The sequence below is a fragment of the Elephantulus edwardii genome, unplaced genomic scaffold (genome assembly GCF_000299155.1).
Source record: "Elephantulus edwardii isolate Elephantulus edwardi_28Jun2011 unplaced genomic scaffold, EleEdw1.0 scaffold00111, whole genome shotgun sequence".
In the NCBI taxonomy this organism is placed as follows: domain Eukaryota; kingdom Metazoa; phylum Chordata; class Mammalia; order Macroscelidea; family Macroscelididae; genus Elephantulus; species Elephantulus edwardii.
In genome coordinates this window covers 2,642,711-2,659,191 of record NW_006399861.1, presented here as the reverse complement: position 1 = coordinate 2,659,191, position 16,481 = coordinate 2,642,711, and the positions used below count along the sequence as shown (strand labels likewise).

General features: G+C 36.9%; 1 protein-coding gene across 1 annotated transcript in view; it reads left to right on the top strand.

Annotated features, from left to right (window-relative positions):
- Positions 1 to 16,481, top strand: part of IBTK (inhibitor of Bruton agammaglobulinemia tyrosine kinase) — a 112,871-nt gene that overhangs the window by 62,527 nt on the left and 33,863 nt on the right. Inside the window, 5 exon segments of the mRNA XM_006892158.1 lie at positions 6,390 to 6,502; positions 10,855 to 11,003; positions 12,729 to 12,892; positions 14,741 to 14,833; positions 15,327 to 15,470. Coding sequence (XP_006892220.1) covers positions 6,390 to 6,502; positions 10,855 to 11,003; positions 12,729 to 12,892; positions 14,741 to 14,833; positions 15,327 to 15,470 — 663 coding nt within the window.

Genomic DNA, 16,481 nt, shown 5'->3' with positions numbered 1-16,481 from the left:
GCTTCGTCTGACATACTTTGGACATGTTGCCAGGAGGGACGGGTCCTTGGAGAGGGACATCATGCTTGGGAGGGTGGAGGGACAGCTCAGGAGGGGAAGATCCTCTATGAGATGGATTGATTCGGTGACTGGGGTAATTGGGATGGGCGTGTCAGAGGCAGTGCGGTTGGCGCAGGATAGAGCAGGATTTAGGGCTGTTGTGCATAGGGTCGCTATGAGTCGCAACGACTCGACGGCACATAACAACAACAACAAGCAATCCTTAGTCATTGTTTAGCTCTCTGATGCATGGCAAGTAACTGCGAAGACCAGGGCCTGAATCAGGCACACCTTAGTCTCTAGATTGACGTCATTGTTTTTTAGCACATTGGGGAGGTCCATCCCTGACAGCAGATTTCCCCAGTGCAATTCATCTTCTGATTTCCTGATGCTGGTGCCAAGAGTTTTGGCGGTGGTACCAAAGGAGCTGAAATTGTTAACAGCCACGATCTCTTCTCCATCTATCATGATGATGCCAATTGGCCTAGTGGTGAGAATCCTTGTCTTCTTGATGTTGAGCTTCAATCCATATTGAAGGCTGCAGTCCTTCACCTTCTGCAGCATTTCAGGGCCTCCTCAGTTTGGGCAAGCAAGGTTGTGTCATCTCCATAATGGATGTTGTTGTTGAAGAGTCTTTATCCAATTCTGCTGCCAAACTTCGATTTCTCCTTTATACCTTATATATTATCTTTCTTTTTGCTAAAATTAGAAAGAAAAAAAATTAGCAGGAAAAAGCAAGTGTGGTGGTGTGTGTTTGTTTTGTTTTTTTGGTTGGGTTTTTGCCTGTTAGACATTTTACTGTGAATCTGTAAAAATATTTGTATAAACTTTTTCTTGATTTTTTTTATAGTAAGTTAATAATACTTTTTCAAAATATGTTTTCATGATTGATTTATTTCATTCAGTATAATATGTTCATCCATGTTTTGAGGTGTTTTGTGAGTTCATCATGTACTTGATCTAGTATTACATTATGTGTATGTACTATAGTTTGTATAGTCAGTAATTTGTTAATAGCCACTTATGTTGTTTCCATCTTTTTGATTCTATGAAAAATGCTACAGTGAGCATGAGTTTGCCTATGTCTATTCACGTCATGGCTCTTATGCCAGTAAGATATTTACCTAGTATTTAGGTTGCTGGATTACATACTATTTCTATTTCTAGCCTTTTGAGTGCCATATGATTTTTTCACAGTAGCAATACCATTTTTATTTTCCCCTCACTGGTTTTTGTCTTTTTTCTGGCATATTTGATTGTTACCATTATTATCAATGTATGTTTGATTTGCATCTCTCTCATGTTAAGGTTCTAGGTGCAGATTGTTTGTAGGATAGCTGTGAGTCATAGTCAACTCATTGGCACCTAACAATAGCAATGGCTAATAGGTATAAGCATCTTGTATTTGTTGGCTACTTATATGCTTCTTTGATATGGTATGCCTTTTTTTTTTGTGTAATATCTATTCTGAATACTAGTGTTACTCTCTTCCAAAGATTTTGGTATATTGTGCTCTAATTTTATCTGAGTCTTAAGAATTTATTGCACAGTGGTTTTCAAGCCAGTTTATTATTTTTCACTGTTGTTCTAGTGTTGTTGGTTTTTAATTTTTTTTTTTTTTCATTTTTCTCCCCCCTTTTTCTTCCTATTATGATTTTTTGATTTATAGTGTTATAATCAGAGAGGATGTCTTGTAGTCTTGTATTTCAGTGAGGTCAGGTTGGTTTATTATGCTATTTAGATCTTCTGTATCCTTTTGAATGTTGTAACCTTTTGTTGTTTTGTTTTTTTTTTAAATGTCTGTTGATGGAGTTACTCTTTGGTTGTTCTGTTGATCATTAAAAGTGATATATTGAGGTCATCAGCGTTATCTTATTAAAAAGAACAAGGGTCACGTGGAGATGGCCATGTCTGACCTTTACTGACTTCATAAACGGGAATGGTCCCTGTCAACAGCATGAATAGCACAGAACCATTTCCCATGAGATATATTCCCCATAATCCCATACCTCTTTCTACTCAGCTGAACACCAATCTTACTGCTTTACTGAGTTCAAAATCAAATGTGTTAGCTCACAGACCACATAGAAGCCTGTTCGGGAAGACAAAAGGTTATCAGCCAGGTTAGTAGCATAATACAGTCAACATGAGTCTTGAAATGTACTCACAGGCACCTCAGCCTTGAGCCTCATGGCTTTAGGCCAGTAAGTTCTCAGTCCTGTCAGTATTGGCTCCCCTCCCCCCTCTAACTTAGTGTTACAATGTTCTCAGTCCTGGGGATTATAGCCCCTGCATCTCCCCCTGAACCCCCAGTAGTCTAACAAACTTGGATAAAACGCTCTTAGCTCACATTCCAATTATGTAGCACTGTAAAGGTCTCCTCTCATGTCAGGTCTCTAGTTCGACCATGGCTGCTATTTCCTCCTGGTAAGTTTTCTTTGCTGGTGATGGCACATGGTCTCATTTTTCTTCACTAGCAGGGAAGAGATAAGATTTGTGGCTACAGCTGTTCAGTTCATTGGCGAGAGTTGCCAGTCTCTTTGTAGATCCTTGAGTCTGGCCAGTCCCCTTGTAGATAGCCTGACACGCCTTATTCACATGTTTCTGCCCATCCACTTGGTCAGGTCAGATTAATATGGCTAAAAAAGCTATATTGAAAGAATTCCACATCATAGACCTGTCTTTTTCTCTTTTCAGTTTAGTTAGTATTGTAGTTTTATGTATTTTGGAGCTCTGTCATTTGGTATGTAAATATTAATTATGATAATGTCCTTTTGGTAGAGTGACCACTTCATCATTGCATGGTCCTTTCTTGTCTGTTCTGGTGGAATTTGCTTTAAAAAAGTTTATTTTAGTAGAGATTGGTATTTCCTGCGCTGCTCTTTTTAGTTCCTGTGGTGGCCTAGTGGTAAGAAGCTGCACTGCAATCTGAAAGGCGTGTGGTTTGGATCTACCAGCTGTTTTGTGGGAGAAGGATGAGCAGTCTTCTCTCATGTAATTTACTGCCTCTAAAAACTTGCTAGATGGTTCATGCTTGCTTTCTTTTCTTAGTCCATTTTACTACTCTGTCTCCTGAAAAAGTTCTTATGGTGTAGTGAATTATGTGCTATATTGCTCACCACATGGTCAGCAGATCAAATCTGCTAGCTCCTTTGAGAGAATAATATGAGCAAGCATTGTTATGTGATCTACTAGAAACACAATTAGACACAAAGACATAAACAGGATAGGATAGCAAAAAAATGTTATTACATAAGTGTTGTTGTATGCCACTAAGTCAGAACTGACTCATAGCTGACCCTCCAGTAAGTATTTATTCCTGCTTACTTTCTTCTCAATCATGGATAATCCTGACACTTTTATCAATTAGCATTGGAAGAAAAATTGAGAAAACTTGATGCAGCTGATTCTTGCCCTTCCTGGCTTCCATTTAATATGCTTCATCTTTAGTATCTTTACTTCGTAAATTTTTTTAGGCATGCTTTCAGTTCACATGTCCCAATGTAGTCAACATTCTTTCATTTCAACTCAGTAAGAATACTTTGCATATTTTACACTGCCTTTTTTTATTGTTATTTTAATGAAAGTTTACAGAAATGTTGGGATTTTATTAATTCATTGAGGCACACTTTACTCGCTTCCTCTTCTTCCAGATCACTTTGTAATGCCCTTCTTGTTCCAGATTGTTTTTATACATATGATGCCTAATCGTACATTCCTTTCAGAATGTTCTTTTCTTCATTTGTTCCAGTGCAGTGTTTGTTGTATATTCACTCTTTTCCTGTTCTCTTCCTCCCTTCCCCCTATGTCTGTCCTGTTTTAAGCAGTATGTAATGTCTGTCTTATGTAAAATCTGCCCTTTCGTTACTGAGATACTTCACTCAGCCTAGTGTCTTTCAGACTCATCCATATTGTCTTGTTGTTGTTAGGTGCCGTGGAGTCGAGCATGACTCATAGTGACTCTGTGAACAGAAGATCTGAGCCTTGGTCTTTCCTGTGCTATCCTCACACTTTCCAACATACAAGGGCCCATTAGAGTGTTTCAGTCCACATGGTTGAAGTTCTTCCTCTCCTTCTCTGACCCTCAACCCTTCTTGTGGGGAAGTTTTATTGATGTGCATAGGAATTTGATTTTTAGAAGATCCCATTCATCTATTTTATCCTCACCCCCCCACCCCCCAGGTTGTAGGATTTTTGCTATGCTTGCAAGTCTGTTTATACAGTAGATAAAAGCTTTTAGAGTTGTTCCTAATTTTTTTTAAATCTTGCATTGGGCTTTTGGTCTCTTTCTCAACCCCATTAACCAGTTGACTGTCCTTCCTCTATATTGGCAAATTTACTCTCTAGCTATAACAAATTAGAGAAGCTCTAGAGAGTTGTACACCAGCTACAGATGATTTACTGTTTAAAAAAAAAAATCTAAGAAATGCTGGTTGACATTTATGAGCCCTGTAATAAACATTCCACGTTCTTTCTACATAATTCTTCTATAGTAGGGCTGATCTTTACAGAATTTCTAAATCAGTGTGTTTGGCTCACTTACCATCTGATTTAAAGTTACTTTTTACTAGGCAAATGAACTTTTTCCACAGAGAACTTAAGAGAAAGGACAATGGTTACAGAACAGGGTTAAAGTCTTTTGTTTATGGGGTCACTATGATATTGCCAAGCCCTTATCTTCCATTTTGGACTTCCTTTGGCTCATCTCTGTATGATGGCACTCTTGTTTTGGTTGAGGATCTGTGTAGATTGTTTGATTGTTTAAGCCTCTTGTTTAGAATCAACAAAACATCCAGGAAGATACTTCTGTTTAAGGCCAAGGCCTTGTCTCCATTTTGGAAACTGGGTGAAGTGACTGGACTCTGTAAGATGGGCTCTCTTGTTTTGGTTGAAGGTCATTGTGGAATTTTCTTATTTAAATTTGGTTCCCCTCTTCCCCATTTATTATTATTATTATTATTAAAGTCTCTTATTTAGAGTCAACAAAACCTTCTGGAGAGCTCTTATATTTACTAAGTCGGGTCCCAGGGATTATCTTTTAATCCTTTGCTACTATATTTTGGAGGAATATTCTAAGTTGTGCAGCAGCACTCTTAAGTCAATTTGCTGTGTTAAATAAGGTAATCTGGGTTTGCTGTGATGCTGAACTTTTTACCACTGGGGTCTCAAATGCCATAATGGCTGCCCGTGAAACAATAGTCATAGAAACGCCTCAGGTCTTTTGTTCATGGAGTCACTATGAGTAGTGTGTGACCTGATGGTAAATTAACAGCAACAACATGGGAAATTTTTAGGTGGTCAAGTAAACACATTCATAGATTACTTCTTGAATTCTGGAGTTAAAGTTTTAAAATCCGTTTTTGGTTTGAATTCTTTTTTTTTAAGTTTAGTGTCACTGAAATACCTGAAGTCTATTAAATGTCTGGCTTATATATTTTAAATTATTTTGAAAGTCATTGTATTACTTTGTATACCAATTGCTGTGGTCGGTTTTTATTCATGGTGCCTCATATGAGAGGGAATACGAATTGATCCATAGAACTTTGAATGACTGCTGGTTTGGTTTTTGATGTGGTGTATGTATGTATGTATGTATGTATGTATGTATGTATGTATGTGTGCATATAAATTGCCATATCTTTTTTCTATTTGTATGTTGAATTTCTAGCATTTGGTTAGCAGCAAAACATACTAATTACATTGCCTAAAGGTGATAATTTTGCTATTGATGTAAATATTTCATCTTATTCTCTACAAAATAATTGTATTCACCACTGACTTGTAACTGTGGGTGAAATATGTAATGAAATTGAGTAGGTTGGAGATCCCAAGGATGGTTCATCACAGTGCTAAGGGTCAGAGCTGCTTTTGATAGGCTTCCTGTGAGTAGTAGTTAATGCTAGGGCACCTAACAGTAGTCTTCAGATAACAGAAAACAGATGTAAGCCTTATGGATATTTTTTTCTCCTTATTCACAGTACCATTTTTTCCTTATAGTACCGTTTAATGAAATGTTTAAAAAAATTAATACTAGTCATTTCTAGTTCAAGATTACAGTTTAATATTGTGATCCACACTGTGAATGTGTGCAGTATTTTACTTTGTTAAATACTTTCTTATGTATCATCATGCTCTTAACTTGCAAATAAATGTTAGAATAAGTAGTAGTATCACCCTGAATTCCAGTGAAATTAAGTCATTTGCTCAGCACTGCATAGTTAATTGTGACTGGATCTATATCCTTGTTTGTTTTCTGTTTAATCAGATACTGTGTTGTGATAGTCAAAAGTATACTTCTGCTGTTTAATCTTGAACTAAACATTGCTTTTTTTATTTGTTTTTTTCCTTAGGGAAACAATGTTCACCAAAGCAAAAACAAGAGCAAAAAAGAAGCCACGTAAGCGTTCGGATAGTTCTGGAGGTTATAACCTCTCAGATGTTATTCAGAGTCCACCATCCACAAGTTAGTAGAAAGAGTGTTGGTATATTTTTATAGTTCTGTATAATCTTTTATATACCTTTATTGTCTCATTTATTTAGTATATGCTAAACCCTGTTATACGGCATTTGCTGTGATGCAATATAATGTGGAAATTATCAAATAGTATAATTAATATAATATCCAATTTAGTTTGCTTGGCTCCACAATCAATACTCTTGGCACCAGCAGCCAGAAAATTAAAAGACATATTGCCATGGGAAAGTCTGTTGTTAGGGACCTCTGGAAAGTACTCGAGCAATGGTGTATCTCTGGAGACAAAGGTGCGTCTGGTACGGGCCATGGTCTTTGCAATCACTTGTTATGCATCAGAGAGTTGGATAATGACTAGGGAGCATAGAAGGAGAATTGATGCTTTTGAGCTTTTGTGTTGGAGAAGAATGCTGAAGGTGCCATAGACTGCTAAGAGAACAAACAGATTCATCCTGGAGAGGGTTAAACCGGGCTGCTCCTTGGAAGCAAGGATTCTGAGGCTTCGTCTGACATACGTTGGTCATGTTGTAAGGAGAGACCAGTTCTTGGAAAGGGACATCAGGCTTGGGAGGGTGGAGGGCAGGTGCAGGAGGGGAAGGCCCTCTGGGAGATGGATTGATTCGATGACTGGGGCAATCGGGATGAGTGTGTCGGAGGCAATGAGATTGGCACAGGACAAAGCAGAGTTTAGAGCTGTTGTGCATAGGGTAGCTATGAGTCAAAAGCGACTTGACGGCACATAACAACATACTGAGGATATTTACAGCCTAGGACCTCCAGTGGATGGTCAGCTGTGAGTCATTTCTGCTTGTTGGGAATTATAAAGAGCTGTTTTAAACATTTTTTATTTAATTGTACAAGTTAGAAAATCCTATTAGTTTACTTTGTGCTTTGTTTAGATTCTAATTTAAAATAAATGAAAAGGAATATCTGAACCTAAGTAAAAAGTTATGTTTTATTCTGTTTATATTTGAAATTACTCTAGTTCCAGTGAATCTGAGGGCAAGATAAGAAGGAAGTGCAGCAGCAAGGAAAACCCTCATGCACACATTTTGTCTTTTATATATTTCCAGACTTTTGCCACAGGGCCAAGCAATCAGCTGGCTAAAATGAGAGGCAGAAAGATGTGTAATACTTCTTCCAATATGAAATTGAATAAACCCACCCCCTTCACTGCTTTCGTACAGAATATTTCCACACTGGAAGGGACAGGGTGGATGTAGAATTTACTAATTTGTTCTTTTGTGAAACCAATTATTGGGCCAAGAAGCAGTCCTCAGGACAAAGCCAGGAAACACTGCATGGTTCAAAATCAAGAAAGGAGTGCATCAGGGATGCATCCTGTTTCCATACCTTTTCAATCTGTATACAGAACAGATCATTCGGGAGGCAGGGCTTTATGAGGAGGAGTGTGGCATCAGGATCAGAAGAAGACTCATCAACAATCTATGTTATGCATATTGACACAACCTTGCTTGCTGAAAGTAAGGGGAACATGAAGTACTTGCTGCAAAAGGTCAGGGACTCTAGTCTTCAATATTTATTGAAGCTCAACATCAAGAAGACAAGGATTCTCACCACTGGGCCAATTAACAGCACCATGATAGATGGAGAAGAGATTGCGGTTGTTAACAATTACAGCTTGCTCAGCTCCACAGTTAATACTCATGGCACCAGCAATCAAGAAATCAAAAGACGAATTGCACTGGGAAAATGTGCTGGGACCTCTCCAGAGTACTGAAATGGAACAGTGTCAGTCTAGAGACTAAGGTGCACCTAATTCCAACCATGGTCTTTGCAATTACTTGCTATGTATCAGAGAGCTGGACAGGAACTAAGGATGACAGAAGAATCAGTGCCTTCTAGTTATGGTGCTGGAGGAGTGTCTTGAAGGTATGTCATGGACCACCAAGAAAACAAGAGTGAAACCAAGTCTCTTCTTGGAGGCTAAAGCTCTGTTTCACATACTTTGGGCAAATGGCCAGGAGGTACAACATACAGCTTTATTGTTGCTGAAAAATTTTTAAATTGTCTTTATTGCTTCTTAAAACAGATCTCCAGAGATTAGTTTTCTTAAGTGTATTGCATAATTGGTGATTTTAAAACTTATTTAAAATTGAAAATGACCTAAAAATTTCCATTTTACTTTTTTACTGAAACCAATTTTTCTTTCCATTTCTTTTTAATTAAGATTTTGATGCAGTGAGCCAGTAATACACAATAGTACACTACTATGGATAATTATATGGCACTTTCTCAAAAAGCAACTAATAGAAATACCTTACCTAGTAGCTCCCTCTTAAGTCTATCAGGTACGCCTGATCCAGCCCATGATCTTTTCAAGTACCTCCTCTACATCTGAAATGAGGATGAGCAAGAAGAATTTATACCTTTGAGTTGTGGTGGCACAAAATACAGAACATCCCATGGACTAACAAACAAATATGTCTATGAGGAAGTGTAACCAGAGTGCTCCTTAGAGGCAAGCACAGTGAAACCTCATATCCCATGCTTTGGGGATGTTAAATAGGCGGGCTCTGTCCTTGAAAAAGATATCATACTAGGAAGAGTAGAGAGTCAGAAAAAGAGAGGAAAACAATCAAGGAGATGGATTGACCCAGTGACTTTAACAGTGGGTCCAGGCATCGCCTGATTCAGGCCATGGTCTTTTCAGTCACTTGCTATATGTCCGAGAGCTGGATGTTGAATAAGGATGACAGAAGAGGTATTAATGCCTATGAGCTGTTGGTGTTAAGAAGAGTATGGAATATCCCATGGACAGCCAAAAGAATGAACAGATCATATCTTGGGGAAAGTACAGCCAGAGTGCTTGTAGGAAGCAAGGGTGGCAAAGCTCTGTCTCTGATACACTGGACGTTATTACTGGGATACTCTATTCCTGGGAAATGGGCTATCAAGCTTGGAAAAGTGGATGGTCAGTGAAAGAGAAGGGCTCCCCATTGAAATGGTTTGATAGGGGTGACTGCAGCAACAGGCTCAAGTGTGTCAGAGATAATGAGGACAGCAAAGAGTAGGACAAGATTCAAGTCTGTTGTTCATAGGGTTGCTATAAGTTATAGTCTATTCAGTGGCACTTAACAGCAAATACATAATAGACACATATAGCTATAGTAATTGAATCAGTATTCAGAATCATTACTCATTATTAGAAAAAAAAATGGAAACTTCCCCAATTTTCACCTAAGGATAGATGGATTGTGGTACACATATACAATGAAATACTATGTAGCTATAAAGAATAATGAGGCCGTGTGACCTCTTACAAATGAGGAAATCTGGAGGACATGATGCTGAATGAAATAAGCCATTCATATATCATTTTGCAACAACAGTATTAGATGCTGTCGAGCCAGCTCCAACTCCAAGTGATCCTGTGTATATCAGAATGATACCCCGCACAATCCTGTTCCTGGCTCACAAATCTCTGCTGTGATTAATTTAAGACCGTTATTGCAGTTACTCTATCAATTCATCTCACTGAGAGCCTTTCTGTCCTTCATTGATTCTCCACTTTTCCAGGCTTAATGTCCTCTTCCACATGATAACTTGCCCACAGTATGTGAGGGGAAGTCTTGCAGTCATTGGCTCTGTGGAGCACTCCTGCTACACTTCTTCCTGTACAAATCTGTTTATTCTCTTGACTGTGCATGTATATTCAGTATTCTTTGCCAATATCATAATTAAAAGGCATAAATTCTTCTTCACGCTTTCTTATTCATCGTCCAGCTTCTCATGCATATGAAGTTACTGAAAATGCCATTGCTTGGGTCAGGAGCACATTAAGTCTTTTAAATGACATCTTAGCTCTTTAGTACTTTAAAGAAGTTCTTGGCAGCAGATTTCACCATTGAACTGGTAGAGACTAGAGGGAATCGCCAAGAGTATCTACCCTAGTTACTCTTTGAACTTGAAATTACTCTTTAAGATCATCTTTCTACCAAATAATAAACTGACTTATAAAATAAACAATACCACCTATAGATAATGTAGCTCTTTAGTCAGTTCATTTCATGAAACTAAATAGTTAACATGGAAGCTATATCAGTAGAAACAAAATAATGTAAACAATGAAATTGCTGATGTATTGTAAAAATTGTGACTAATGCCACAGAACAATGTATGTGTGTATAAATTATTAAGTGGGCTAATAAGCTGTACAAATTATATACTGAAGCACAATAAATATTTTTTAAAAAGAATTTGTCACAGTGAATAGAATTTAAATGTATTTTAAATAGCAAAAATAGAAACTTAACTATTGGATTTACAAAATATATAGTACATCTGTATTTACAGAATCTTTTTTAAATTTCACATTTTAGTATTAGTAACATCTGGTAAAACTTATTCTGTGGAGTCTCTACCAGAGCTGTTGACTTCAGATTCTGAAGGAAGCTATGCAGGAGTGGGCAGTCCCAGAGATTTACGGTCCCCTGATTTCACAGCAGGATTTCATTCTGATAAATTGGAGGTTTGTTTTTAATGCACTGTTTACCTTCATTTTGAGATCTGCCGACTGTTAATCTTTACTGTTTGTGTGTAACTGATTTGATTCCAATTTACTGTGACCCTAAAGCACAGTTAGGTAAAATTGCCCCAGTGCTTCTTGGCTATAATCTATGAAAATAGATTGTTAGACCTTTTCTCCTGTGAAGTAGATTAAACTGTAAACCCCCCCTTCACTAGCTGAGCACTTTGGCGATTGAGTTGTCAGGTCTTCTTAAAGCACAATGTAAGCAGTGCTAATTCTCAACTTCCCATGAGATTTTTTAATTGTTGAGATTTTAATGACAGTTTTAGGTACTTTATGACTTTATAGTCTTCCTGATACTGAAATACAGTGTTGATGTGAAATACATAAAAAATATATAGATATATTGAGTTCCAACTTAATGGTAGTAAGTTGAATTTTGTGGGCTAGAGTCATATTGAAAAACATATTTTTCATTAAATAGGGAGCTCTGGTGACCTAGTGGATAAGAAATTGTACTCCCAACCCAAAGGCTGGTAGTTTGAATCCACCAGTGGCTCCATTCGAGAAAGATGGACAAGTTCTTTCTGTGAGATGTACAGCCTCTGGAAACTACTGGAGGGTCAGCTATGAGTTGGTTCTAATTTGAACACAATGAGTTGATTGTTCTAGCTAAATTCCTTTAAATTTATTTTATGAAATGTCAACAAACATCCACTGAAATATATCTAAGAAAGTTACTTGAAAATAAGCCTAGTTCCAGATTCTGCTTAGTCTCTTTCCTCCCTGATACTAATGAGAAGACAGAATGAGAAATAATTGAGTTTTTATCCTAGACTATTTACAAGTGATATCAGATATTTCTTAGGACTTATATTTTATTATTGTTAATTTATAAGAGGTGAGTCTCTTAACTTGCAAAACTAGGCTCCTACTTATTTCTAGGACTTAGTTTTCTATGTAGAGCATAGAAATACTTATTCTGTAATTTGTAGAGATTTGTAAGATAGTATCACTTTTCCTATCTTAGAATCTTACAGGGGTCTTCAGATTTTTGGGGTGGTTTTTGGTTTTGTTTGGCTGGGTTTTGGTATTTCTTTCCATCTTTATATGGAAAATAAATGTTTTGTGGCAATTTTTTGGTTGTATAATGCTAAGATTCATCTAAAAGACAACTGCAGTTTAAAGCAAGCTTGAAGAAATAAGAAAATTTTATAATAATGATAGAACCATCTATCCTGACATTAGAAGTACCCTTTTAATAACTTGACTGACATATAGTTTAAGACTTTTGATGTCTTGAGAATTTGAGTATTTTAATTATGTTCAGAATGAATAATATTCTGGCATTTATAACAGACTTTCATTTTGTTTCATGCTAGTCATGAATATTAATTTCCACTTCCTCCTTTATATTTTATTTGAACAGCTTTTATTATTAACACTTTTATTTAGTACTCATATAGCTAATAATTCAATATGAAAACTTGTTTCCCTAAAAATTATTCTCAAAACTCTTAATAATCTAGTCACTAATGTTGCTAGAGGGTTGGTTAAGATGATAAATTTTGAGCAAAATGTGAACTAAAATGATGGATGATTATTGTCTTAAGACTTTACTCTTTAGTACAGTTTAATAAGTATATGCTCTGTGATAGCTGCTCTGCTAGTTGCATGCTCTTAATGACTTCAACAGTTTTCCCCCCTCGCTTCTACCTCCTGTAGGTAAAAGTTAAACCGTATGTTAATGGTACACCTCATATGTACTCCAGGGATGATTCAAAATCCCGGGATAAATCACCAGTGCTGAAAACATCTGCTCCACAACCCATTCCCAGTAACAAAACTGATAATACAGGCTCTTCCAATTGGCTTGCCAGCTCTTTCAGGTGAGACTTTCATTTTGTTCTGTACCAGTTAAATGAAAAATAACATTTGTTGTTAATCAAATAATAAATTCCAATGAAATAGAGTTTAAAGCTCTGGTGGCCTAGAGGTAAGAATCTCCATAACAATCCTCAAGGCACATGGTTCGAATCCACCAGCTGCTCCATGGGAGAACTGGGATAAGCTCAGATACCTCTGAAAACCCACCAGAGGGTCAGCTTTATTTGTTTTCCTCCTGGCAACATTTTCTTACTTTTGTATTATCTGTTAATGGGCTTCAATAACTATACACTATGTAGGTATTGTGACTTGACACCACTTATATTTTTCTTGGATAGTATATATTAGTTAAAGCTGTCAAACAACAAATCCATTCATTTGGCTTTTTAGCACATTAAGGATCAGTTAAGATCTCACTAAAGTTTATTTTCAGTTTTATAAATTCATTTTATGTCACTTCCCTGTCTTTTAAATTTATCTATATTTTAGAAATGATGTTACTTAGAAAATTCAGGTTTTTAAAACCAAAGAGTAGATGTGCTTAGAATTTAACATTTGCTCTTTAACAGTGGACAGCTTTTTGGGCCTGTGCTTCATCTTTACATGCATGCTGTGGTTAATAATAGGGAGTGCTGGTGGCCTACTGAGTAAAGAATTGTGCTTCCAACCCAAAGGCAAGTAGTTTGAATACTTCAGCTACTCTGCAAGAAAGTGATGGACAGTTTTATTCCCTGAGGTTTACAGCCTCAAAATCTGCTGGAGAGTCAGATAAAAGTTAGTTGCCGCTTGACAGCAGTTAATTTTGGATTTGATGATTGATGGCAGGCTAAAACTGCTAAATTACTTTTCAAATATATTATAGTCTACACTATAATATTTTAATTCTTGCAATGAAATTAAAAAAATACATTTTTCAAGGACTATACTAGTAATTTCACCTTCTTTAACCTTTGTTGTTGAACTGACCCATACCTGACCAGCTGGTGGGTTTTCTGAGGCAGTTTATTAAATGGGAGGAGATTGCCCTGCTTTTTCCCATGGAGCAGCTGGTAGATTTGAACCATGTACCTTCAGGATCTTGGTGTCCAATTCCTTGCCGTTAGGCCACATCTTAAAGGTGAAAGGAGGAGAAATTATCAGTATGTTCTTTGTAAAATGTAATTCTTCTTTCACTGTAACTATGTAGAGATTACAGTACTAATAGGTTTAAGGAATTTAGACTGCCTGCTGGGTAGGAAGTTCCACAATCAACCCAAAGGCAGTTAAGTTAGTTCAAATCCACCAGCTGCTCTGTGGAGAAAGATACACATTTTTAAAACATTTTTACATTCATTTTGAAGCATTGCTTAGGTGAAATAATAAAATTTTTTTCTTATGAGAATAAACAAAATATGTTTAATTTTTATCTGCGATCTCATTTATATCTAAAATTAGTTATTCCTAAATATTGTAGAATTATTTTTCTGATTATGGTGCACATCCCTATGGTGGATGTCTAATTATTAAACTTCCTTGTAATACTAATAAAAATGTATATTTTTATTAGTATTAAGTAGTAATAAGAATTCATTAAGTAGCAGAAAGCAAATAACATTTTTTAAGCTCCGTGCATCCTAATTGATAAGAATATAATTAGACTTCTGATTCAGACAAGCTCTTTTGCTTGTATTAAGCATTATTACTTGACTTTTTAAATATATATAAATTTCAGTTCTATTATTTAACATTATGACTTTGAAAGCATTTTAATAGAGGTTGGCCATAAGTGATGAAATAGACCTAAGTTATACTGTCCCTCTTACTCTTGTGACTAAGTGAATGCTATGTAAGGTAACTTTCATGTCTCATAGTCCTGTCAGCCCTCCTGCCATGGATCTCAGAACCATCATGGAAATTGAAGAAAGTCAGCAAAAATGTGGAGCTACACCAAAGACAAATTTGGGGTTAGTTAAAGACAAATGATAAAATTGGAGAAGACCATCTTGAATTTCAGTTTCAGCCCTAAAAGAATTGTAAAGCTTATTTAACTTCTTCTAGTATATTTTTACAGTTGCTGTTATAATTAATTTTAAACCTTCTTCCGAGTAATTGTGCTCCCATAACCTTATTTTTTAAATATATGCTTAAGATTGAATTAGTAACCCAACTTCTTTTATATACCATATTCATTTCTTTCTACTAGAAAAGTTATGATAGTACATTATTTAAAGAGCTAATTTATCAAGGATGGTATAAACAGATACTGCAGCTGTTGAAATTTGTGACCATTTAAATTCAGTAGTAGTAAAATCATACAAAAGAAATAGAAATCAATGTAATTTTCTATAACCTTAATTAAGAAAAACATTATTGATAATTGGTTTAATATAATTTTAGCAAAATTATTACTGGGGAATTAAACTTTCCCAAAAGCAATGAAACTTATTTAATTTCTAGCAAAATAACTTCTCATGGAATCAAACTTTCTCAGAAGCAAAGAAAACTAATTGCAATGACTACCAAAGAAAACAACTCAGGAATGAATAACATGGAAACTGTTTTATCCACTGCTTCAAAATCCACCAAACCAGTGAATGCATGGTATGTTCTTACTGTTGTTAAAATAAGCATGAATCTGTACATTAGCTTTTTCACCCCTTTATTATTATTGTAAAAAACATGTTTGGGGATACAGAGGGGTGAGGGTTGGGAGCAGAAGAGTGAGGATGGACAAGGATCAAATCACAGGGCAGCACAATTTGGTGGGTGGGGGCAATAGGTGAAGGAAATGAGAAAGATCCAGTAGGGACCAGGAGAGACAGGGTAGTGGTAAGCATAGTTCAATGGTGACTAATTTTTTTTTCTTCTTAACAAAGAATTTGTCTTATTTACTTATTTCTCATTTGGGAATGGGGCACAGACTCTCTGGCTTCTCTGTGCTGAACAGGGGCATTAATGTGAAGGAGGAAGGGGAGCCCACTTTAACACCTTACTGGTGGTTCTGGGTTAAAGCTGCATTCCTTCTTGTTCAATTAGAAGATATTTTCCGGATGTTTACTGCCCTCTGGACTGCAGAGTGTTTGCCAACATGGGTCCAGTGAGCCCTGAAGCTCCATCCTCCTTTGCTTCCTTAGCTGGCAGTTATATTTCCTTTTTGTCTCTGGAACTGGGATCAGCATTCAGATCTGGAGCAAAACTCAGTGTTATGGTTACCTATAGGAAAGGGAGCAAATCTATAGAAAAGAAACTTGTGAGATACAAATAGAAGGGCTTTGGAGGTGTTAATAGTACATAAACTGGGGAGGCGGTGGAGGAAAGTGGATTAGATAAAATTCTTTGTATACTCTAGGCAGTTGTCCCCAGTGACCTGAAGGTTCTTCCCAGGGGTTGGTGGCACACCCCGAGGGCTGAACTGCTCACCCTGGGGCCTGGGTGGCTCACCCCTGAGGGCCAGACAGCACATCCCAGGGTCCAGAATGCTCTTCCTAAGGGCCGGGTGACACATGCTAGGGGCTGGGTGGCACAACCCCCTACCAGAGTCTGGTCCCCCCTAATGTCTGGACCCTTTGCCTCACTGAAGGCTATGGTCAAGGACATGACCCCCAGTTCTGG